The following is a 25,302-nucleotide window of genomic DNA, read 5'->3' as shown; positions in this document are numbered from 1 at the left end:
GCGCGGTGGCTCACACCTGTAATCCCAGCACTTTGGGAGGCCAAGGCGGGCAGATCATTTGAGGTCAGGAGTTTGAGACCAGCCAGGCCCAACGTGGCGAAACCCCATCTCTACTAAAAATACAAAAAAAAAAAAAAAGAAGGCCGGGCGCGGTGGCTCAAGCCTGTAATCCCAGCACTTTGGGAGGCCGAGACGGGCGGATCACGAGGTCAGGAGATCGAGACCATCCTGGCTAACACGGTGAAACCCCGTCTCTACTAAAAATACAAAAACTAGCCGGGCGACGTGGCGGGCGCCTGTAGTCCCAGCTACTCGGGAGGCTGAGGCAGGAGAATGGCGTAAACCCGGGAGGCGGAGCTTGCAGTGAGCTGAGAACCGGCCACTGCACTCCAGCCTGGGCGACAGAGCGAGACTCCGCCTCAAAAAAAAAAAAAAAAAGAAAAAAATTAGCTGGGCATGGTGGCGTGCACCTGTAATCCCAGCTACTTGGGAAACAGGCAGAAGAATGGCATGAACCTGGGAGGTGGAGGTTGTAGTGAGCTGGATCGCACCACTGCACTCCAGCCTGGGCAACAGAACGAGACTCTGTCTCAAAAAAAAAAAATCAGTATTACAAACATGCTTGTAAAGTAGATGTGTTGCCCACATCTTCCCTGTTGCTGTTATTTGGCACAACACTGACACCTAGAGTCAGTTGTGGCTTATTTGTTCTGAAGTTTCCTCTATTTAACCTTCAGCTTTGGATTTTCTGTATTTTGGCTTTTATGGTCTTACTGTAGCCACTATTCTATTCTCCTTTTGCTGGTAGCATGATGTTCCATACCCTGGCAGGCAAATGTGCGTTACCCCATTGCCCCACGACAACATCAGAGGGAATAACTTTCACTAAGGTGCTTTTCAAAATGAATGTCCCTAACTCAAATTTTGTCACGTTGCTCCCTCTCAGCTTATTTTGATTGTCCCAAGATTTCCACAAACCATAAAGGTGATTCTTCCACTCAAGACTGAGGCATATGGTTTGGCTTCAGATTTTCAGGATGGCAGTCATCACACATCTCATGTTGAATAAAGCAAACTCAGGATACATGTTTAAAATAGAATTTTTTTTTCTTGGCAAATTTGGAAGGTATTTTTCAGTTGTATTTTGTTGGGTTTTGGTATTTTGATAATGACTGTTAGTTATAGTTTCCTTACATTCTGGCATCCTTCTTTGTAGCCAGTTGTCTTTTCTGTTTACCTTTATTTTTTTTAAGACCTGATGATATATGTTCATTAACACTGCCATGGTTCCTGGAGTTGGATTTTGAGTGACTTAATTGAAAATTAAAACGTTTCTATGGTCTTTCATAGCTGGAAAGTACTCTTCTGTTTTCGTAAGTGGTGTTGTCTTTCTCCTGCAATAATAAATAAATTGAAAGCCATGTTTAAGGTTATGTAACCAATGAAGCCACCTGCCAAGGAACATACAAACCATTGGGCCATCTTGGATTCTGGGTCCTCAGTGCCCATACAGTAATCTTAAAGGCCAGGTTACCATTTCCCCATCCGTATTTAGAGTAGGATGTGGGAACTGAAAAATCCTTGTTTTTTTTGTTTTGTTTGGATGCTATTGTCAACATCCTGGCTGGGAGCTTTACAATTCTCACTTCTAAGACTGCTTTCAGGCCACATACCTTGGCCTTGTCGTTGAAAACATGTCCCAGCCTCAGAAAGAAAAATGATTTATAATTACTCAGCATGGCATCTTAGTAATTAGACCACCTATCATCTTTATGTATTCATATATACACTGGAGGATGAAACGACTACTTAAGACGATATTCTTTCCTTGGCAGAAATCCTTTGTAAAAGTTAGATTTTTAGTGCTTGCTTTGGCAGCACATACACTCAAATTGGAACAATACAGAGAAGATTAGCATGGCCCCTGGGCAAGGGTGACACACAAATTTGTGAAGCATTCCATATTTTTTAAAAAGAAAAAATTAAAGTAAAAGTTGGACTTTAAAAAAGTCACCTTATTTCAATCTGATGCATTTGCCCTCTTGGCTGCTGTTTAAGAGGAAAATATCTTTACTAGTGTATCAGTTCAGCTTATTTTGTGCTCGCTTTGGCAGCACATACACTAAAATTGGAATGATACAGAGACGATTAGCATGGCCCTTGCACAAAGATGACGCGTAAATTTGTGAAGCATTCCATAAATTTTAAAAAATAAAATAAAAATAGGCCGGGCGCGGTGGTTCACGCCTGTAATCCCAGCACTTTGGGAGGCCTAGGTGGGCGGATCATGAGGTCAGAATATTGAGACCATCCTGGCTAACACGGTGAAACCCTGTCTCTACTAAAAAATACAAAAAATTAGCCAGGCATCGTGGCAGGCGCCTGCAGTCCCAGCTACTCACTTGGGAGGCTGAGGCAGCAGAATGGCGTGAACCCAGGAGGCAGAGCTTACAGTGAGCAGAGATGGCGCCACTGCACTCCAGCCTGGGAGACAGAGCTAGACTCCGTCTCAAAAAAAAAAATAAATAAATAAAATTAACCTTATTTTGTATACATTTTAGCTTATTTGAGCTATTTCATCATGCATCATGGAAACAAAGTATCTGTTCCGCTGGAATTAAGATAACATTTCGTTTGTAGAACCCCTATATAAGACTTTAAAGAGATACTTTCGGCCGGGCGCGGTGGCTCATGCCTGTAATCCCAGCACTTTGGGAGGCCTAGGTGGGCGGATCATGAGGTCAGAATATCGAGACCATCCTGGCTAACACGGTGAAACCCTGTCTCTACTAAAAAATACAAAAAATTAGCCAGGCGTAGTGGCGGGTGCCTGCAGTCCCAACTACTCACTTGGGAGGCTGAGGCAGGGGAATGGCATGAACCTGGGAGGCGGAGCTTGCAGTGAGCTAAGATTGCGCCACTGCACTTCAGCCTGGGCGACAGAGTGAGACTCTGTCTCAGAAAGAAAAAAAAAAAAAAAAAGGAAAGAAATACTTTTAGGATGTGTTATAGGTATAGATATATTCTTCTTTTCAGTTCAACTCCAGACACTGGAGAAATACTCATTTTTTAGTATCATTAGGTGCATCTTTTCTTTCTTTTTTTTTTTTTTTGAGGCGGAGTCTCGCTCTGTCGCCCGGACTGGAGTGCAGTGGCCAGATCTCAGCTCACTAGCTGCATCTTTTCTAATGTAAATTTATTTTCACCTTATAAGTAACAAGTAATTTTTTTCATAATTTGACCCACAGACGTTTGCAGTATCTACTGAATGCCCACCACTGCATGCAGGATACTGTACAGAGTAGCTTTTAATCTATCCTTTTAAAGCATCATTGTCTGTATTGAGAACATTGCTGGTGTCCAATGTGTTTCTGAAAGTTTCCATGTCACTAAGAAGCCAGCCTGGGGCTATTTAATATTGTATCAGATGTCTTTTGTTATGTATTTATTAAAACAGGTTCTATATAAAAATGCATTTCATGTGAAAGTTCTCTTTCATTGGGAGGCCGAGACGGGCAGATCACAAGGTCAGGAGATCGAGACCATCCTGGCTAACACGGTGAAACCCCGTCTCTACTAAAAAAATACAAAAAAACTAGCCGGGCGAGGTGGCGGGCGCCTGTAGTCCCAGCTACTCGGGAGGCTGAGGCAGGAGAATGGCGTAAACCCGGGAGGCGGCCACTGCACTCCAGCCTGGGCGACAGAGCGAGACTCCATCTCAAAAAAAAAAAAGGAAGTTCTCTTTCAGACTCTTCTGAAGGAAAACATGGTTATTGACAGCTCCTTGGCAGCTTAGTTTTTTCAAACATGCTTTATATCTGTATTTACATTTTTTTTTTTTTGACATTTTACACTTACAGATCGCTGGTTTGTTTCCACATGTCTCTTATGGTATAGTTCTTGAGCAATTTCCTGAAAAATACGCCGAACACTCTTCTTCTATAAAGACAAACGAGAAAAAAAAAATCTCTCCTTTGGGAATATAAGCGATGATAACTACACATCATCAGAACTTTTCTTGCTTTGTTGCCACGGGTCTCAAAAACTACTGCCTCCCCCAACACATCTGTGCCTACCGTTAACTCTTTTGTATTTGAGAACTTTAAATGGAATTTCTGGTTGAGAACTGTCCAATTTAAGTCACAGTTTACCCATTGAGATTATTTTGTCATTGAGTTTCTCAACAATAGGAAACAGTATCTATGGTTGAAAATTACCTTGATACTCTATTTAAACTTAACATTTAAATATTTAAAAACTAAAAATATTTCAGTTTTGAAATAGTTACAACCAGCCACAATTTAAAAAATATTTTGCAAGTGTTGGTCTGTACCTGTTGTGAGTCTTCTTTTATTTCTTTGTTTCTTAGAGGTTTGGATTTTGACTGCCAAGAAGAGAAGGAAAGTCTGTGAAACATTTTATGTACTCATAACAATGGTGGCAGATATCACATGCCCTAATAAGATTAAACTAACTTAATATTTAAATGATATACAATAAGAGTAAATAATTTTTACATCATTTCCGAGATACTTTTATGCCATTAAAAACTAATTGAACAAACTGATGTTGATTGTAGGATTTATAGTCATCCTAACGTAATGGTATATATCTCCCTTCTTATATGCATAGCCAAAAGGTTTTCTTTCTCAATAACTTTAGCCCTTTTTGAAGATTTTAAGGCGGCTTTTAGTCTCTTCATCAACCCATTTTTGTTCTTAAAGGCTCTTCTTAAAGCTTTCGTAGATAACAGTAATATCTTACCCCCCACCTGCCCACACCTCACCCCTACAGCAGAAAGATAGCATAGTGGATGGCTCTCTTCTTAATCCCATGTTACTGGGCTTTAAAGAGAAAACACTGCAAATTGTGTCCTCTGGCTAATAATTTCAGTGATGAGAATGTATGATGCCTTCTTCGAAAGACCTCTTCTGCAGGTGGTGTTTTCTGCAGGTGGTGTTCCCTGCAGATGCACAGGAAAATATTAATTAGGGAGCTCTTGCTGAGGCCCGTAACTTGTGGAGAGATGGAAATTATTTTTCTTTTGATAATATTCAAGGATATAGGGACATTGCATGCAAGAAGATTTGACTTACTTTGGAGAGGAGTATGAAGGCCACGCATACACCGGTCACATAGACAGAGAGCAGTGATACAAGAGCTGTCAGGAAGCTCCACAGTTCCTTGCTGAGCAGCTTAATTTCTTAATTACAAAAACAGAAAGAAACACAGTCACTATTAAAGCCTGTTTTTTAAAATACATTAGTATAAAGTATCCTTGACACAGCATGTTAGAGGTGAAACGTGAACTTACTCTGCTTGCCTATTCATAAACTAGACCTCAAAAGGTACTCAAGTATGTGATAGTTAATGCCAGTTCATCACTTCTTTAAATATGGTAAACCAAAAATGTTACTGTTTTTAAAAATTAAAAAAATTCAGCCAACCATTTGTCATATTGCTGAGCATCACTTTTTAGATAAAGGATTATTCAAAGTTAGATAAACATTTCCAGACAGTTTGTTCAAGGGCATCTAAAATCTCTTTTGGTAGAAATGGTTTACCAGCATCATCAAGAGCCTGCCTATGTGGTTAAGATATTTTCACATGTATTTGTTAAGGATGATATTTATAATCTTGGAACTGGTACACATAGCTGAAGGGTCCATCTGTGAAAGAACCTGGGAAGGCCATACATTGAGGAGCGCAGTGCTCACTGCGTGCTCGAAAGACAGGCACTTTTGCCGAATGTGCTCTTCTTTTGTTTATGATAAAATTCTGGAAATAGAGTTATTGAATCCATTTTCACATTCGGAATTTCTCTGTCCTTGCAGAAATTGTCTTGTGCTCTGGGTAGGGGATTAAGTAACATGCCATGTCTCCAATTACCTGACTATTTGGAGTACAAAATACAATTAGATTTGTACTTAATGTCTGAATAGCCTGTACTTTCCAACTAAATATCCCATAGAAGAGGCTGGGCGTGATTGCTCACGCCTGTAATCCCAGCACTTTGGGAGGCCGAGGCGGGCAGATCACTTGAGGTCAGGAGTTTGAGACCAGCCTGGCCAATGTGGTGAAACCCCATCTCTACTAAAAATACAAAAATTAGCTGGGCGTGGTGGCACATGCCTGTAATCCCAGCTACTCAGGAGGTTGAGGCAGGAGAATCACTTGAACCTGGAAGGTGGAGGTTGGTTGCAGTGAGCTGAGATCATGCCACTGCAGTCCAACCTGGGCGACAGAGCAAGACTCTTGTCTTAAAAAAAAAAAAAAAATCGGCCGGGCGCGGTGGCTCAAGCCTGTAATCCCAGCACTTTGGGAGGCCGAGGCGGGTGGATCACGAGGTCAGGAGATCGAGACCCTCCTGGCTAACACGGTGAAACCCCGTCTCTACTAAAAATACAAAAAACTAGCCGGGCGCGATGGCGGGCGCCTGTAGTCCCAGCTACTCGGAGGCTGAGGCGGGAGAATGGCGGGAACCCCGGAGGCAGAGCTTGCAGTGAGCTGAGATCTCGCCACTGCACTCCAGCCTGGGCGACATAGCGAGACTCCGTCTCAAAAAAAAAAAAAAAAAATTGCACAGATGCTTATCCTGTGAATGCCATTTATGCAGCATGCATTTTTATTTGTGAAACTAACAAATTAACCACATCTATATAACTTAAATAAAAAAGCTTCAGTGCTAAATTAAGAGCTCTGTAGAAAAGACAGGAAGTTGCCATGTCTGCCTTAACACTTTCAATTCTGCCTTTCACTTTCACTTCACTTTATATAAGCCTTGCAGTTTTGAGATCTTCATCTTTTTACAAGTCATTTTTCCTTTTGACTAACATGTTTTTCGAAGGCTAATGCAGCGAGACATACCAATCTCTAAAGCTGTGTGTGTTTTCATATCAGTAGCTAACATTTATTATTTGCTATATGTCAGGCACTATTAAAAATGCTCTATGTGCCTTAACTTGTTTCTAATTTAGCTGACAGATGAGAATAAACTAAGGTTAAATGACATTTGAATATCAAAAGCCCATTAGAACCCTAGTAGTTTAAAAGCAGGGATTGTAATACTGGATGATCTCCCTTCCTCAGAGTCCTATTTTGAAATCAAAGGGCTGGTCAATTTTGAGTTCATGTTTTAACAATCTCAGTGCTCATCGTACCAGGGTCCTTCCTAAGGGAAGAGACCCCAACAAGGTGAGGAGTTGCTGCTGTTCTCTTTTTTCTTTCAGAATCATGTAAAGCTTTTTCTCTGAAATTCTCTCTCTTTTTTTTTTTTTCTTGGAAATTTCTTAATCTCAGTCTACTCAGGGGAATTACTTGGTGAAATTACTGATAGGATTTAGCTATGTTTGATGTCCTTGCTCGGGTGAGGAATTGTCACGGGTTTTATGAAATCTCAGGAAGTGAGAATCATCATTTTCCGTTCACTGATGACCAGGCGGAATGGGAAGGGTCAGGGATCCCTTAGTAGCTTCCCTCCCAATCTGTGATTATCTTCCATGTTGCATAGGTTCTCTGGGTCCAATTTATTGATCTTCTACACTTCTCTAGTGCTTTGTTTTAGGTGGTGCATTACCAGACTAGTTGCTGAGAAAGCTGATAGTTACTCACCACAAGCTTGCCTTTGGACATGGTACTTTACACTAAATCACTGTGATATACAAAAGGGATGAACATGGCTGGTTAGCTGCCACTATGGAGAGAGAATAGAGCACCCAGCAAATCACTGACTTTGTGTTAGTGGATGTTCGAGATAGATTGGAGTAGTCTTTGGTTTTGTTTTTCTGAGACAGAGTCTTGCTCTGTCGCCCAGGCTGGAGTGCAGTGGTATGATCTCAGCTCACTGCAGCCTTCACCTCCTGGGTTACAAGCGATTCTCCTGCCTCAGCCTCCCCAGTAGCTGGGACTATAGGTGCATGCCACCACACTCAGCTAATTTTTGTATTTTGAGTAGAGATGGGGTTTTACCATGTTGACCAGGCTGGTCTTGAACTCCTGACCTCAAGTGATTTTGCCTGCCTCAGCCTCCCAAAGTGCTGGGATTACAGGTGTGAACCACCACGCCCAGCCAGTTGGAGTAGTTCTTTAGTCCAAACCTCATGGTGACTTGTACTCAGATCACACCCTTCACTGGCTAGGGTATTAACATAGCAAATTTATCTCCTGATTTCTGCATGTGAGTGAGGTAATGGTTTTACAGGCCTGAACAAGATGCAGTGATGCACTGAAATAAAGCCTCACTGACTGACCTCTTACCACCAGTGTGGTCCCTCCTCCCGTCTGCTTAGCTCTTGCTTCCCGCACACTGGGGAATGCTATTCCACAGATGTAAATTGCACTGTCGTTTGCAGTCACTCTGTTTACAGTGAGGGAAACTTGGTTTTCTATGAAGGCTTCCCTCACTGTGAACTTGTCTGCCTCACTTTTGCACCCATCCAAGCACAGGTTCTCAGGCTGTTGAGCGCCGTAGCGAAACCACAGGCGTGTTGGTTGCTCAGAAGGGCATCCGGTTGCGGAGAAGGTACACTTTATGGTGACGGCCTCGTGAGTGTAGTCCACTTCTAGGTACCATGGTTGTGTGACAGAGACAGTACAGGCACCCACAGCACCTGAGGGAGGAAGCAGATGAGTGGGTTAATGGGCCTGTCACCTCACTGTCTGCGCTCTTATTTTACTTATATTTTAGAGGTAGGAAACCCAGCCATTCTGTTATTTTTCTTACCTTAATCCCAATATAAATAAGACTAAAAACAGACACCAGCGGTCCACACTTGTCCCAACTCCTGTTTTTTGACCTTGACCTGCTGGGTCACATGATGTGTGTTGACTTGAGGCCAGCCCTAGAGAGGCTTCAGGGGAATAGAGCCCTGCACAGAGGTGGCACTGTATTGGAGTCAGAAGTTTGGGATCTGTCTGTGACTCTTGCTCCTTACAAGCTTTCCTTCGATCCAGTCACTTAATCTCCCAGCCCACCTTCTTGTCCACACCCTGGCCTCCCCAGAGTGCTGTGCTCAGTGCGGTAACCTGTGTCCCCAGACAAATGCTGCTGCCGCTGATGGAGCCCATGAACAGCAGCGATGTTTGTGCTTTGTGGGAGTTGAGATCGCCAGGAATTCATGGCCATTCACAATTGTTCCTTTGTGAGCCCCGTGTCCCTTTGGGAAACATGATAAAAGGCAAGATGTACACCTGTGGAAATGCAGCCCTGGCTTAGCCTACCATGCCTTTGATTACTGAGCAGGGACCAAGTGAGCTCGCCAGGCCATGGCTAAGCAGATTTGGTTTTTCCTGGCGTGTGTGCTGTGTTGTAGGCCCTTGTAGCATTTATCTTATTTAATTAACAGTATTATGATAAAGAGCACAGACCTGAGTTCAGATCCTAGCTCTGCCTGTTCCCAGCATTATAATCTCAGTATCTCAGTTTCCTCATGAGCAAATGAGGATAGTATTGTTGACCTCATGCAGTTAGTGTGACATTCAAGATGATGCCTAGGAAGTGTTTACCTGCCTAAGCTATAGTAAGTATTAAATACAAGGGAGCGATTGCTGCTGCAGCCACCACTGCTACTATTTCCACAGTGTCAGATGGCTGTTTGAGAGATGGTTTTGGATGTCTATCCACGAGGTGTTCACAGAGCTGGGATGAGTCACCCAGTCCAGTCCACTGTCCACCATGTGGTGCTCTTCCAAGTTATGAGGATTGAGTCCCCCACCTTGGCCTTCATATCCTGGGCACGTGAAGCTGGAAAGCCACTGGAGTGCACAAATGGAAAGACCCACCCTAAACCCTTCTTGCGGCAGAGGAGGCCATAGGTAAAATAGTGTTGGTTGAGACAAATTGGAATTTGTCAAGTTTTTGGTCTGACTGCCGCCTGGTCATATGTTCCCAGATGGTCCTATTTGTGTGAGTTTGTCCTTTGCTACTGTAAATGAAATTGAAAAGTCATCCAAGTGGTCTGATGCTTAATTTTCAGACGGGCTTTTTTTCTCTTACTGTTTCTCTTATGGATCCCCATTCATAACAGCAGAGGAATTAAAGTTAGAATCATGGCGTTTGTGATGTGAGTCTCTTCTCACCATGTGTTTTTGTTTTTGTTATTGTTTTTAGACAGAGTCTCTGTCTCCCAGGCTGGAGTGCAGTGGTGCAATCATGGCTCACTGCAACCCTGACCTCCTGCCTTAGCTTCTCAAAAGTAGCTGGGACTACAGGCATGCAGCGCTGTGCCTAGCTAATTTTTGTATTTTTTGTAGAGACGGATCTCGCCTTGTTGCCCAGGCTGGTCTTGAACCTCTAAACTCAAGCGACCCACTTGCCTTGGCCTTCCAAAGTGCTGAGATTACAAGTGTGAGCCACTGCGCCTGGCTCTCTTCTCATCATGTTATATTTTAGTGTTTGTACGATGTGAGATGAGCTGGGAGCTCTGTGGTGACCTGATAAATGCAAACCAGACAAGAGAGTGCAGTCATCTGGAGGAGGCCTGCAAGCTTCTCAGAGCCTCATGTCTGCGGGAGGCCCAGCTCAGCTCCATCTCCAGCCAAGGGGATTGGATCCCCTCTCAAGTCTGATAAATACAACCTCATGTCTCCTGCCCAGACTCAAGCACCTTACAAGTATAGTGAAACGTTTTATAGTATATTCTGAGTGGAAATTTAAAATGGAATTGGGGCTGCCAAAACTTAGCAAGGTTAATCACTGTCTCAGTCTCAAGTCATCTTTCAGATGTTTTTATTTTTATTTATAAAATTATTTTTAAAAAGCGGACGATTCCATTATTTACACATTTTTATTTTTGAGATAGGGTCCCACTGTGTCGCCCAAACTGGAATGCAGTGGTGTGATCTTGGCTTACTGTAGCCTTTGTCTCCTGGGCTCAAGCAGTCCTCTCACCGCAGCCTCTGGAGTAGCTGAGACTATAGGTGTGCACCACCACGCCTGGATAATTTTTTTATTTTTGGTAGAGACAGGGTTTTGCGATGTTGGCCAGCCTGGTCTTAAACTCCTGGCCTCAAGCAATCCACTCGCCTCAGCCTTCTAAATCAGATAGTCTTTCTAAAAGGGAAGCTAAAGAGTCAGGCGTGTGTGGCCATTAGTCACCGCTACTCAGGAGGCTGTGATGGGAGGCTGATTGAGCCCAGGAATTTCAGACTGCAGTGAGCTGTGATGGCACCACTGACTCCAGCCTGGGCAACATTGTGAGACCCTGTCTCTATAAAAGGAATAGAGGCTGGGCGTGGTGGCTCACGCCTATAATCCTAGCGCTTTGGGATGCTGAGGTGGGCAGATCACCTGAGGTCAGGAGTTCGAGACTAGCCTGGCCAACATGGTAAAACCCTATCTTTACTAAAAATACAAAAAATTAGCCAGGTGTGATGGTGGATGCCTGTAATCCCAGCTACTTGGGAGGCTGAAGCAGAAGAATCGCTTGAATGTGGGAGTCAGAGGTTGCAGTGAGCCGAGATTGTGCCACTGCACTCCAGCCTGGGTGAAAGAGTGAGACTCTTGTCTCAAAAGAAAAAAAAAAAACATTGGGGTGGGGGGCGAGTAGCTGACTTTTAACACTTTTCTTTAAAAACTAGTAATATAGGATAAAAACAGGTAATTGTAACTTTGGAATTTCATATCTCTGCTTATTTCCACCTTCTTCCCAATTAGTCTGAGTGTGGGAGAAAACCAATTGTAATGATTTCCTATGTGAGCGGGGACTTGTGATGAAACTGTGGTTCCCTCCCCCGACCAGTTAGGCAACCTATTAACAAAAAAGAGAAGTTTGGATATGTCACACCACAGCCTGCTTCTGTGAACAGTTTCTTTTAAGAAGCCTCATATTCTAGGAATTGTTTTTTAAAAACAGTATCCAATGAAAAGGTTGAAAATTTATTTCCTCTGTGGAGGGAATAAAAAGATTATTATTATTATTTAAAAAAATCATATTGAGGCTGGACATGGTGGCTCACGCCTGTAATCCCAACACTTTGGGAGGCCGAGGTGGGCAGATCACGAGGTCAGGAGATTGAGACCATCCTGGCTAACATGGTGAAACCCTGTCTCTACTAAAAATATAAAAAACTAGCCGGGCAAGGTGGCGGGCACCTGTAGTCCCAGCTACTTGGGAGGCTGAGGCAGGAGAATGGCGTGAAGCTGGGAGGCGGAGCTTACAGTGAGCCAAGATTGCACCACTGCACTCCAGCCTGGGCGACAGAGTGAGGCTTCGTCTCAAAACAAACAAACAAAAAAACCATATTGAAAGTAAGTAGAGAACTAATTCTTGACATTTAAACAAAGCTGTCTCTCTATCTAGTAAGTAAGAAGTAAGTAAATGTCTTGCTATGTTGCCCAGGCTGGAGTGCAGTGGCATGATCACAGCTCCCTGTAGCCTCAAACTCCTGGGCTCAAGTGATCCTCCTGCCTCAACCTCCCAAGTAGGTGGGGTTGCAGGTGCATGCCATCACGCCCAGCTATTTTTTTTATTGTGTAGAAATGGGGGTCTCGTTATGTTGTTCATGCTGGTCTTGAACTCCTGGGCTCAAGCAGTCCTCCCACCTTGGCCCCCAAACAGGCATGAACCATCACGCCCAGCCCAAAGCTTTGTTTATGATATTAGATTTCAAATTTGTAACTTATCAAAGTAGCAAAGTAGTACAGTCAGCCCCCTGCCATCACATGGCTTCGACCCAATCTTGTTTCTTTTCTCCTCCCACCTACTCCCCCACTCCCATGTTATTTTAGAGCAAATCCCATCCATTTTATCTGCATATCTTTCAGAATATATCTCTAAAAGACAATAATTCTTTAAAATAATGCTAATTAAAAGTCTATGAAAGTAATATATACTTATTAGCAAAAAACAGATTATTAAAAGTAGAAGCAAAAGTCACCCATAGTCCTTTTGCCTGAAATAACTCCCATTAACATTTTGATGTATTTCTTCACAGATGAGAAAAAATTAATTTTAAGAACTCTTCCCCCTTCCCTGCCCTATAATCCAAATTGTGTGGGCAAATCTGAGATTATTAGATGCATTGGAAATACTTTCTCTTTTGTAGATAAAAAAACAGGTAGGCAGAATTTTAAAAACAGATATATTATGGGATGGCTATTCTCTATATAGGGAGTCATGGCAGTTTTTTTTCTTAAAGGAAAAGTACTTTTATAGAAATTGTTCTTTGAAAATATTCAGCAAATAATTGTTTATTGCTTTCTATGTGCAGATCAAGTTTGTATGATAATTAAATTGTTGATGTACCTACAATTTTAAGAATATTTTCAGCCCTTTGTTTGGTCAGATTGTCTCCAAAGCAGCATAATAGCAAAGAGACTTTTCAAGGTTAATATGAAACTTTTTCTCAGCTATTTTTTTATTATCTATTTCTCAGGGGAAAAAGGAAACTTATCCTCTTAGGCAGTTTCCATTATGTTATACATTTAAAAATTAATCTGAAGGAGCTTAAAATATAAATGCATTAGGTGAAAAATAGCAATTGATTTAAATAAAACGAAGGAGGAGAAGAAAAAGAACCTTACCGACACAAAATAGAATGAGATTGGTTTGCAGATGGCGAGCGATGTTGCTTCTGCTCACAGTCCCCATTTCTGTATGTGCCGGGGCAGGTTGGGGTGTGTATTTGAAAGGAAAGTTGGCTTTCTTTTTTCAGAAGGGAAGAGCTGAAGAGAGGAACCTCTTATAAAGGAACCATAATCAGGAACTTTTTGAAATTGTGCAAGGATGGTTTGTAACTCAGCTTCACCATTTAACGTTGAGATTTTGGCCTGGAACACATTTAGAAATGTGCATATCATTTTTTTTCCCATGGATTTTACAGTCCTCATAGGTGTTAGATGTTTTTGGGTGAGATTTTGATTTACATGTAGCACATATTCCCAGGAAGAAGTATTGTTTGACAGATAATTCATACTTGGATTTTTCAGAACAGTTCAGTCACTGTCCAGGGTATCTGCTGTGGGTGCCACTCTGGGCCAGTAACTGCTGGGAACAAAGACACAGCAGAAGGAGAAGTGGCTTTGTGTAGAGACAGGAGAAAAGTTAGTAAACAACACATTCTAGTGCAGTGAAGAAATAAATTGTCTATTATTAACTAGTTGTACTCCAGTTTTGAATTCAAAGACACCTTCCTTCCCCACTTTTTTTTGAGACAGGGTCTCTATCATCCAGGCTAGAGTGCAGTGGCAAGATTGCGGTTCATTGCTGTGGGTGCCACTCTGGGCCGGTAATGGCTGGGAACAAAGAAACAGCAGAAGGAGAAGTGGCTTTGTGTAGAGACAAGAGAAAAGTTAGTAAACAACACATTCTAATGCAGTGAAGAAGTAAATTGTCTATTACTAACTTTTTGTACTCCAGTTTTGAATCCAAAGACACCTGCCTTCCCCGCTTTTTTTGAGACAGGGCCTCTGTCACCCAGGCTGGAGTGTAGTGGCAAGATTCAGCTCATTGCAGCCTCAGCTTCCTGAGTAGCTGGGACTACAGGTGTGCACCACACCCCTGGCCAATTTTTATTTTTTTTGTAGATTCTGTGTTGTCTAGGCTAGTCCTGGCCTCAAGCAATCCCCCTGCCTTCGCCTCCCAAAGTGTTAGGATTACATGTGTGAGCCACTGTGCCTGGCCCAAAGACCCCCTTTTAATGTGTTGAGAAACAAATATGTGGGCCCTCTGTCCTCCGTGTCCTCTCCCCCAGTGCTTAGTACTGATTCAGTAAGTGTCTTCTTTGTAAAGCAGCAGAAACAGACTCAGGCTGACTTAAACAAAAGGAAATTTATGCAAGCATTTGAAGGTAGCTCCTAGAGTCACTGGGAGGGCTGGTGAATCTTGTGTGGGATCCACAGCCAGGAAGAATGCCTCAAACCACACCGTAAACAGGTCTGAAGAGGATGCTGCTGCCACTGCCAAACACTAGTGCCCAATCAGCCCTTTCATCAGCATCCCTCAACCACTGCCCCGGCCCCTTGGTCTCACTGCCATTGCTCCACCCCCAGAGAAGGAGAAGCTCACATCCCCACTGCTCTGGGTCACTGGCTCTCCATTCCAGGGTGTGGGCAAGTGTGTCTGGCTCAGGCTGCGTGCCAGTGCCTCAGCTGCACGGCAGGCCAGAAAAGCGGCTCCTAGGCCTTGCCTCTCTTCGACTCTGGGCAGGCAATTCCCCAGACATGGGAAGAGCGTCATCTGCACCACTGAAAAATTTTGAAAAATCTCTCCACCATGATATGATGTCTGTGCCCTTGGCATCTGCTCATGATATATTTTCTCATTCACAGAAAGACAAAGTTATTCGCAATCTGGGTTTTTTTTTTTTTTTTGAGATGGAGTCTCGCTCTGTCACCTAGGCTGCAGTGCAGTGGCATGATCTCCGCTCACTATAAGCTCCACCTCCCAGGTTCACACCGTTCTTCTGCCTCAGCCTCCCGAGTAGCTGGGACTACAGGTGCACGCCGCCACGCCCGGCTTTTTTTTTGTATTTTTTTAGTAGAAACGGGGTTTCACCATGTTAGCCAGGATGGTCTTGATCTCCTGACCTCGTGATCCACCCGCCTCAGCTTCCCAAAGTGCTGGGATTACAGGCGTGAGCCACCACGCCTAGCCTCCATCTGGTTTTAACATTTCAACAGATGTATGTAGTTTTTGTATCACCATAGTACCTAAAAAGTACTCCCAAAGTTAAATATACGATCATCTCTGTGTGTGTGTCTGTAGTCAGTGTCAGGTTTGTATGTGAATTTGAGGACCTTCCCTAGCTCCCTTATCCCCCAGGCATCTTCTGCTCATAAGTTTGGAAATGACTGATAGAGAGACTTCATCTCTAGTCCAAGAAATGCCGGATGGTGCATCCATCCTACTGTTCCACCTCTTTCTGGTCCTGGAGCTTAATGTTTATAAAATTGTTCTGAAAAGGCAAGGAATGAGTCAGTTTCCCTTGAAAAACTCCACGATGATCTGTTTTTATAAATTAAAATCCTTCATGAACTGTTTTTATTTTCAACCTAATCTCTTTGGGTAATAAGTTGCCTAAGTTTACTACACCAGTGGTATTTTCTTGCATTTGTCCAAAACTGTCTTTCAAATATTACATGTTACTCTCAGTTGCAGTATTCCAGCATTTAATAACCAGTTTTCTAAACCCATTAACCATTACGCCCCCCAGTCAGTCTATTGGCAGATACTACCCAAAACTGTCAGAGAAGATAACAGTGTGGGCCTTGGATCCAGACAAAACTGGGCTTACGTTTCCGTACTGACACTCATTAACCTTGCAAGCGTGGGCAAGTTCTTCAGCCCTTCTGAGTCTGTTCTTTATCTCTGTGCCCACCTGTCTCAAAGAGTACCTGGGAAGTATGAAAGAGGTAACTCATGAAGCCCTCAGGCCTGGAATATACCAAGTCCTTGGTGGATATGGCTCCTCCCTGCTTCCCTCTTTAAATCACTTGTTTGTTCAAGAATTTAACTGAATGTTTTTGTTTGTATTAGTAGGTGGCAAGTGGGAGAAACCATCAGAAATTTTGGAAATCAAGGGACAGAACTGGGAAGAACAAGTGAATAGTCTGCCTGAAGTTTTCAGAAAAGCCGGTTTTGTTATTGAAGCTTTCACCAGACTTCCATACCTGTGTGAAGGCGACATGTATAATGACTACTACGTTCTGGATGACGCTGTCTTTGTTCTCAAACCAGTATAAACACGTGAAGGTCAAAGTCTTCAGAGTCCACATCCTCCGGGATGTGCCCTTGGAAGAGGGTCTGTGTTCACAATTATGTGAAGGGAGGACCCTTGGGGACCGCCATTCTAAATATCATGTAGGAATTTAAAAAGCCAAAATACTAATTATTTCTTTGTAGTGTGTAAAGGAATGTTTTTAAAAGACAAAAACCCAACTCTTTGTGAATTTTTATCAACTCTTTACTCAGAGCCACTCTGCAATGCAGGTCACACTCCAATTATGATGGAAGATATTTTTTATACTTAATTACTGTAGGGACTCATTCCCAGACAAAGCAATAGTCACGACTTCATGGAACCAATCAATGGATTGTTTTTTGAAGACTGGCAATAAAGCTGTCCATTCAATTCCAAATACTGGTTTTAAGGTATAGCCGCTGATACTCTTTCATGTTTAGAAATTCTTTCTGTTATTATTCAAGAAAATGTTTTTAATCATGCTAATAAACTTTTTTGGAGATGACTTTGGCATCATGTTTGAATTAATATAAGGCTCCCCTAGCATTTTTTATTGGTTTGGCTTCAGGAGTACCCAAATAGTAGCATTATGTGAATGACGCAGGTAATTTGAATAGCGGGGAAGGAAGGCTTCAGACTGGGGGGAAGGGGAGATGATTGTAAATTGCAGTGAACACTGAGGCAGTAAAAAAAAAAACAAAAACAAAAACAAAAACCCAGCCTCATTCAGATATAGAACTTCAGGGACCACCTCCACTCCCCAGTTAATGCTGCTGTGAAAATGCAAAATAACCTGGTTCTGACTTTTCATTGCTCATGTCCCACACCCTGAACTTTTGTTTTTTTCTGGACAATCTCAGGTTCTCAGAATTGAAACATTCAGTTTTGTCTACTGACAAAATGCAACTAAAAATGTTTTAATTCAACTTCTTACTCTACACTTGTATACCTCTCTCCCAGAGCTTGGCTCTTTCCTGAAATCCTTAAAGGAGTTTATTATTTGCCAAGAATATGGTTTGATGAAGACCGTGTCAGACTCATGCATTCTGGAATCCGTGAGTGCCTCCAACCATAAACCCAGAAACGCTGCAATAAGGAACCCATTAGCAAGATCAGTAACCATCGTGGATATTCCAAAGAGCAGAGCACTTAACCCAGAATCTGAAATCTCAGTAATAACAGAAATGTCGATATGAGATTGTGGTTATTAACAATATGTTATTCTCACAAGTTTATTTCTTTTTTCATCTAGGTGTTTCATTAAGTATTCTCATTTATATACTCATGGAAGTCATCAAATCAACACATTCACTCCAACACCTGGGTATAAAGGCGAATTAAAACCTGAAAATTTACTTTATTATTCATTAAGAACTGCATTCCCACATCCTCACACCAATATCTTCCACTGTTACTGTGCAGTCATACTAAGAGTTGGGTTATGTGATTTATGCAAAATTGTTATTGGTGTGTTCTAATGATTTTTTTCCAGGAATTCAAATAAGTGAAGTACAAATACTTAGCACTATAGATTGTAAAAATAGAAAGAGGAAATGAGAAAACTTAATGTCGTTCTTGTACAGCTGAGTTTTGCTTCTTTATAAACTGTCTGTCAAAATCAGGGGTTGCTGTTAGACTTGTCAAGCAGAAGCGATGGATGTTCAAAGAGGCGGGTTGCCCCAAAGTGTTTTCTAACTTTCAAGGTGAGAATTTTATGTTCTAATAAGAAAAATACAACTCATTCTTAACCACCCCCCAAAACAGAGAAAACACATACATTTATGCATTTTAAAGATAAAAGTAGTTTCTCAAAAAAAATCAGTAGTTTCTCTGAAAACCAGCTTTATTAAAAGTGCTGTTTTACGGTGAAAATTGAAACCAAATCCACTCACATTTCCTATCGGGTCTTGAAATTCTTGGTGGTGTGTCACCATTCCACTAGATGGCAGTGTTGCTTACTGAGTGTCAATGGCTTTTTTCCCCCTAAATGGAATCATGTTTTTCTCCCCACAAAGTACAATAAAGCTGCCTTGTCTGCACCATTCCTCGTGTAAGTGCTTCATATCAAGTTAAGACTCTCCTAGAGAAATTAAGAAGAGCTTTATTTGTGGTCAAAGCAAGCTAACCAATTGACCTTAAAGGTTGACATGCAAGCTACACCTGTGATTCCTAGCTCCCTGCACCTGCATTTTAAGCTCCTAAAGTGCTCAGACCACTGATCTCAGAGAGGAAAGGAGGTACAATGCCCTTAGTCATTTATCACTTGTACAGAGTAGTTAAAAGCAATACTGTGTTTTCTGCCATCCAGTGTGACCTGTCGTCAGTTTTTACATGGTTGGCTTCTAACAGAGAAAAAGTCGGGTTGGAAAATAAAATGTAGATGTTTCAAGTCTTCCTGAGCAAAGCTTTGTTTTCCCTTGGTTCTGAGTGTAGTATTAATAGGCTATACTGAGTATGTTAATTACAGTATTAATGAAGCAAGATGTTTTCATTAATTGCTTCCCACTATTTGGTTACTGATAGAAGTGTTCCATGATCCTTTTTCTCTAGCAATGACAGTATGGTATCATGGGCTGCCAGTAGCTACAGTGGCCTACCATGTTAGTGCAGATGCTTAAGCACCCCCCAGTTACCTTATATCCAGTGCTTCCACTGGCTGGAAGATAGTGCATGGAATCAGGGCAGCCTGGACTGAGTTGTACTGTCTAGGAGTGCACTGAGCACAGAACTGGGCTCATAAGTAACTTGAAACAAATCAGCACTATGTTGCCTAGGCTGATCTTAAACTCCTGGCCTCAAGTGATCCTTCCACCTTGGCCTCCCAAAGTGTTGGGACTACAGGTGTGAGTCACTGCCCCTGGCCTTGTACTCCCTTTATCTTGCAAAACTGAAACTGTGTTCATAAACAACTCTCCATTCTCTCCACCCCATCCTCTGGCAACTATCATTCTACTTTTTGTCCCTTTGACTACTCTAGGTAGTCATGATCCGCCCCATGATCCAGTCACCTCCCATATAATTGGAATTATACAGTATTTGCCTTTTTGCGACCGGCTTATTTCTCCTCCTCCTCCTCCTTCCCCTCCCCCTCCCCCTCCTCTTTTTTTTTCCTCTGAGATGGAGTCTCACTCTGTTGCCCAGGCTGGAGTGCAGTGACGCAGTCTCAGCTCACTTCAACCTTTGCCTCGCGGGTTCAAGCAATCCTGCCTTAGCCTCCTGAGTAGCTATGATTACAGGCGTGCACCACCATGCCTGGCTAATTTTTGTATTTTTAGTAGAGATGGGGTTTCACCATGTTGGCCAGGTTGGTCTCGAACTCTTGACCTTGTGATCCACCTGCCTCAGCCTCCCAAAGTGCCAGGATTACAGGCATGAACCACTGCGCCCAGCCCACGACTGGCTTCTTTCACTTAGCACAATGCCCTCAGGATTCACCAATGTTGTAGAGGGTGTCAGAATTAACTTCCTTTTTTTTTTTTCTGAGACGTCTCTTTCTGTCCCCCAGGCTGGAGTTCAGTGGCGCCATCACGGATCACTGCAACCTCCGCCTCCTGGGTTCAAGCCATTTTCCTGCCTCAGCTTCCTGAGTAGCTGAGATTACAGGCGCCTGCCCCCATGCCTGGCTAATTTTTGTATTTTTAGTAGAGACAGGGTTACACCATGTTGGCCAGGTTGGTCTCAAACTCCTGACCTCAGGTGATCCACCCGCCTCGGCCTCCCAAAGTGCTGGGATTACAGGCGTGAGCCACCCTGCCGGCCAGAATTTCCTAAGGCTGAATAATCTATTGTATGGATAGACCATATTTTGCTTATCCATTAGTGTGTTGATGAACTCTTGGGTTGCTACTGTCTTTTAGCTGTTCTGAATAACCTTGCTGTGAACATGAGTGTACAAGTATCTTGTGACCTTGCTTTTAATTCTTTTGGGTATATAACCAGAAATGAAATTACTGGATCATGTGGTAATTCTATTTTTAATTATTTGAGGAACCACAATGCTGTTTTCTGCACCATTTAACATTTTTGCACAGTTCACAACCATTCCAATTTCTCCACATCTTCACCAACATTATCTTGTTTTATTTTGAGATGGAGTCTTGCTCTGTCACCCAGGCTGGAGTGCAGGTGCGATCTCAGCTCACTGCTACCTCCATCTTTTGGGTTCAAGTGATTCTCCTGCCTCAACCTCCTGAGTATCTGGGATTACAGGCACCTACCACCACGCTTGGCTAATTTTTGTATTTTTAGTAGAGACAGGTTTCGGGGTTTCGCCATGTTGGCCAGGCTGGTCTCGAACTCCTGATCTCAGTTGATCTGCCAGCCTTGGCCTCCCAAAGTGCTGGGATTACAGATGTGAGCCACCATGTCCAGCCTATTTTTATTTATTTATTTTTTAGTAGTAGTAGCTATCCTATTGGGTGTAAGGCAGTAGCTTGTGGTTTTGATTGGCATTTCCCTAATGACTAGTGCATCATTTGTTTTTATAGTACAACTTGTATGGCATTTGGCTTCATTTACTAGTAAACTGTGTTTTGTAGCTTGCTATCTATATCGGTATCACTGAATTGGAGTCAGTATTCAGTGATAACAAAATACTTCTTTTTCACTGTGAAATTTTATACTTTTGGAGAACTGGGAGAATATTATCACATGACAACTTAAGAATTCCCTCTGGATTTGGGTCAGTATGCTGTATTCACATGGATTAAATAATATGCTTTTGTTACAAAGTCACTTGAAAATTACTTTCAATACATGTAAAATGAAAAATAAATATTTTTTCTCTCAAGTAAATGACCATGTAAATTGGGATGTCTTATATACCTGGACTTCTTAAGTTCTGGAAATAAGAACAGATAGAATGCCCAAATGCTGTTTTCTTATATGCTGTTTCGGATTCAACACAGAACGTTGGTTTTAAATGACCGTGAACTCTCAACACTTTTCCAAATGCCAGAGTTCAAGTGAATACACTGGCAATTATTTTATTCTTTTTTTTTTTTTTTTGAGATGGAGCCTTCCTCTGTTGCCCAGGCTGGAGAGCAGTGGTGCAATCTCGGCTCACTGCAGTCTCCACCTCCCGGGTTCAAGTGATTCTCCTGCCTCAGCCTCCCAAGTAGCTGGGATTACAGGCATGTGCCACCATGCCCCACTGATTTTTGTATTTTTAGTAGAGATGGAGTTTTGCCCTGTTGGTCACGCTGGTCTCAGACTCCTGACCTCAGGTGATCCACCCGCCTTGGCCTCCCAAAGTGCTGGGATTACAGGTGTGAGCCACCGCGCCCGGCCTCCATCTTGTTTTTATTTTCCATTGTAAGTAACACGTTTGTATTAGTCATTTCTCACACTGCTATAAAGACATGCTTGACACTGGGTAATTTATAACGAAAAGAGGTTTAATTGGCTTATGGTTCTGCAGGGTGTATAGGCTTCTGCTTCTAGGGAGGCCTCAGGAAACTTAAAATCATGGTGGAAAGTGAAGGGGAGGCCAGCATATTTTACATGGTGGAAGCAGGACTAAGAGAGAGCCAAGGAGAAGGTACCACACACTTTTAAACAACGGAGCATGGCCAGACGCGGTGGCTCACGTCTATAATCCCAGCACTTTGGGAGGCCGATGCGGGCGGATGACGAGGTCAGAATATCGAGACCATCCTGGCTAGTACGGTGAAACCCCGTCTCTACTAAAAAAGAATACAAAAAAACTAGCCGGGCGAGGTGGCGGGCGCCTGTAGTCCCAGCTACTCGGGAGGCTGAGGCAGGAGAATGGCGTGAACCCGGGAGGCGGAGCTTGCTGCGAGCGGAGATCCGTCCACTGCACTCCAGCCTGGGCGACAGAGCGAGACTCCGTCTCTAAATAAATACATAAATAAATTAATTAATTAAAATAAACAACCCAGCACTCACTCACTATCACGAAAGCGGTATTGAGGGGGAAGTCAGTCCCATGATCCAATCGCCTCCTACCAGGCCCCTCCTCCAACACTGGGAATTACAATTCCACGCGAGATTTGGGTGGGGACACAAATCCAAATCATATCAACCTTCATTGCAGAAAAAGTATAAAATGAAAATTAACTTTACTTACCCCATAACCTTGAGAGAACCACTACTGACAATTTGGTTTATGCCTTCCAGACTTTTTTTTTTCTGTGCATGTATATATACACACATTTGTAAACCTTTAAACATTAAAATATGTAAAAATGAAAAGGTCTTTTTATTTTTCTGAGACGAGTCATGTGAGACTCCTAGACACCTCTATTATAAATAAAGAATTGACAAAGGATGGAACCCATTTTCTGTCATTTAAAGCTTGAGGTTTAGCTTTTTTTTTTTTTTTTTTTTTGAGAAAGAGTCTCACTCTGTCGCCCAGGCTGGAGTGCAGTGGCACCATCTTGGCTCACTGCAAGCTCTGCCTCCCGGGTTCATGCCATTCTCCTGCCACAGCCTCCCAGGTAGCTGGGACTACAGGCGCCCGGCACCATGCCTGGATGATTTTTTGTATTTTTAGTAGAGACGGGGTTTCACCGTGTTAGCCAGGATGGTCTCGATCTCCTGCCCTCATGATCTGCACATCTCAGCCTCCCAAAGTGCTGGGATTACAGGCGTGAGCCACCGTGCCGGACCGAGGTTCAGCTTTTTTATTTAAATGATTAAACAAAGACCCTGGGGATAAAAGGATGTTTTTGAGGATGCTGGACATTAGCGTTATATAAATTACTATCAGATGGGCAGCAGAATGCTACAGTTGGCCATTTCTGAAGATAATGTTTTAATTGTGCCACTGAAAAACTAATGTTAGCATTGGGCATTTCAATAATTACTTTGAAATATTATGGATATTAGACGTGTTTCATTAAATGTGAAGGATTGCAAGGAAACCTCTTGAGTCCACAATTATATTTTCATTAGGAAAGATACAAAACAGTTATGCATAATCTTGTCATGCAAAGCTAATATTTTAATGCATTGCCTTCCAGAATGTTTTTTATTTTTATTTTATTTCATTTTGTTTTATTTTGAGGCAGAGTCTTACTCTGTTGTCCAGGCTGGAGTGCATTGGCATGATCTCAGCTCACTGCAACCTCTGCCTCTCGGGTTCAAGGGATTCTCCTGCCTCAGCCTCCTGAATAGCTGGGATTACAGGCATGCACTACCGTGCAAACTCATTTTTGTATTTTTAGTAGAGATGGGGTTTTGCTGTGTTGGTCAGGCTGGTCTTGAACTCCTGACCTCAAGTGATTCATCCACCTCAGTCTCCCAAAGTGTTGGAATTACAGGCCTGAGCCACCCCACCGGCCTTGCCTTCTAGTTTTTTGCTTTGTTTTGTTTTGTTTTTGAGACGGAGTCTTGCTCTGTTGTCCAAGCGGGAGGGCAGTGGTGCCATCTCAGATCACCGCAACCTCCGCCTCCCCAGCTCATGCAATTCTCCTGCCTCAGCCTCCCAAGTAATGGGGATTACAGGCACCCACCACCATGCCCGGCTAATTTTTGTATTTTTAGTAGAGACGAGGTCTCACCGTGTTGGCCAGGCTGGTCTCAAACTCTTGACCTCAAGTGACCAGCCTGCCTTGGTCTCCCAAAGTGCTAGGATTACAGGTGTGAGGCTCTGTACCCAGCCCCTAGCTTCTAGTTTTAATAAAAGTTCAAATACATGTATTTCTTAACATTTGGCTTTTTTGTTTTGGATATAAAATCATTTCCTTGTGCTAATTATGTGGTCTTTGTTGAGAAAAATTTTAATTACTACGTAATCCACAGCATTTATGTATCTATTTATTTAAACATTTCCTTATTGGTGGACATTTAAGATGAATTTTTTTCTACTACTCCGTGTATGTATACCTCTATTATAGGTCATACTATTAATTATTTTTATTATGGAAAATTCCAAGTACATAAAAAAGAAAGGTTATTACCCCACCCAGCTTAGGCAGTTATCAACACCTGGCCCACCTTGTTTCATCCCTAATCCCACAACTCCTTGGTTCCGCTATTGCCAAGCAAATCCCAGAGGTATCATTTCAGTTTTGTAAATATATAGCTGTAAAAGATAACCATTCTGAAAAGATAGCCACATTACAATTATTCATTAAGAAACCCGGCTGGGTGCAGTGGCTCACGCCTGTAATCCCAGCACTTTGGGAGGCCGAGGCCAGCGGATCACCTGAGGTCAGGAGTTTGAGACCAGCCTGGCCAACATGGAGAAACCCTGTCTCTGCTAAAAATACAAAAAATTAGCCGGGTGTGGTGGTGGGCGCTTGTAATCCTCGTTACTTGGGAGGTTGAGTCTGGCGAATAGCTTGAACTCGGGTGGAGGCTGCAGTGAGCCGAGATCTTGCCATTGCACTCCCGCCTGGGCGACAGGGCGAGACTGTGTCTCAAAAAAAAGAAGAAAGAAACAAAAGAAAGAAACCCAGCCATTAAATATCCCAGCAACCACATTGCTCCAGTTTTCTTATTTTATTTTTATTTTTATTTTGAGACAGAGTCTTGCTCTGTCGCCCAGGCTGGAGCGCAATGGCAAGATCTCGGCTCACTGCACCCTCCCCCTCCCAGGTTCAAGCAATTCTCCTGTCTCAGCCTCCCAAGTAGCTGGGATTACAGGCGCCCGCCACC

At 42.8% G+C, this 25,302-nt stretch overlaps 2 protein-coding genes and 2 non-coding genes across 6 annotated transcripts in view; 3 read left to right on the top strand and 1 right to left on the bottom strand.

Annotated features, from left to right (window-relative positions):
• The window catches only part of METTL9 (methyltransferase like 9), a 52,903-nt gene extending 34,181 nt beyond the window's left edge, over positions 1 to 18,722 (top strand). Inside the window, exon 5 of one of the 2 annotated variants that reach the window (XM_033217762.1) lies at positions 16,479 to 18,722. In XM_033217762.1, the coding sequence (XP_033073653.1) occupies positions 16,479 to 16,681 (203 nt within the window). In that variant the 3' untranslated portion in view covers positions 16,682 to 18,722. Of the gene's footprint in view, positions 1 to 16,475 lie in introns of both variants that reach the window. The other variant, XM_033217761.1, reaches the window with a different exon arrangement.
• IGSF6 (immunoglobulin superfamily member 6) lies at positions 1,085 to 14,081 on the bottom strand. Of its 2 annotated transcripts, none has more exons than XM_033217764.1 (6): positions 13,523 to 14,081; positions 8,250 to 8,609; positions 5,097 to 5,203; positions 4,334 to 4,384; positions 3,859 to 3,939; positions 1,085 to 1,394 (listed from the first exon to the last, which is right to left on the bottom strand). In XM_033217764.1, exons 1-6 carry the CDS (start codon positions 13,587 to 13,589, stop codon positions 1,335 to 1,337), a joined length of 726 nt encoding a protein of 241 aa, XP_033073655.1. In that variant the 5' UTR covers positions 13,590 to 14,081; the 3' UTR covers positions 1,085 to 1,334. The 2 variants fall into 2 exon arrangements, 1 of the variants encoding a protein (XP_033073655.1); XR_004438835.1 differs by lacking the exon at positions 1,085 to 1,394 and adding an exon at positions 4,787 to 4,963 and having other exon boundaries at positions 3,860 to 3,939.
• Positions 1,863 to 1,969, top strand: LOC117088801. The gene has a single exon (XR_004439333.1). It is a non-coding gene; the product is annotated as a U6 spliceosomal RNA (small nuclear RNA).
• On the top strand, positions 2,099 to 2,205 carry LOC117088811. The gene has a single exon (XR_004439343.1). It is a non-coding gene; the product is annotated as a U6 spliceosomal RNA (small nuclear RNA).
• Positions 18,723 to 25,302: the final 6,580 nt, after the last annotated feature.

The sequence above is a fragment of the Trachypithecus francoisi genome, unplaced genomic scaffold (assembly GCF_009764315.1).
Source record: "Trachypithecus francoisi isolate TF-2019V2 unplaced genomic scaffold, Tfra_2.0 Lachesis_group10, whole genome shotgun sequence".
Lineage (NCBI taxonomy): Eukaryota > Metazoa > Chordata > Mammalia > Primates > Cercopithecidae > Trachypithecus > Trachypithecus francoisi.
This window is presented reverse-complemented; position numbering and strand designations above follow the sequence as displayed.

Excerpts from the sequence above, each read along its gene's own strand:
- IGSF6 (XM_033217764.1), bottom strand. The coding sequence starts at position 13,589 with ATGGGGACTGTGAGCAGAAGCAACATCGCTCGCCATCTGCAAACCAAT. Across the intron at positions 4,385-5,096 it reads CCTTCATACTCCTCTCCAAA|TCAAAATCCAAACCTCTAAG; the intron begins GTAAGTCAAATC and ends TCTTCTTGGCAG. Across the intron at positions 3,940-4,333 it reads TAAAAGAAGACTCACAACAG|AAGAAGAGTGTTCGGCGTAT; the intron begins GTACAGACCAAC and ends TTGTCTTTATAG.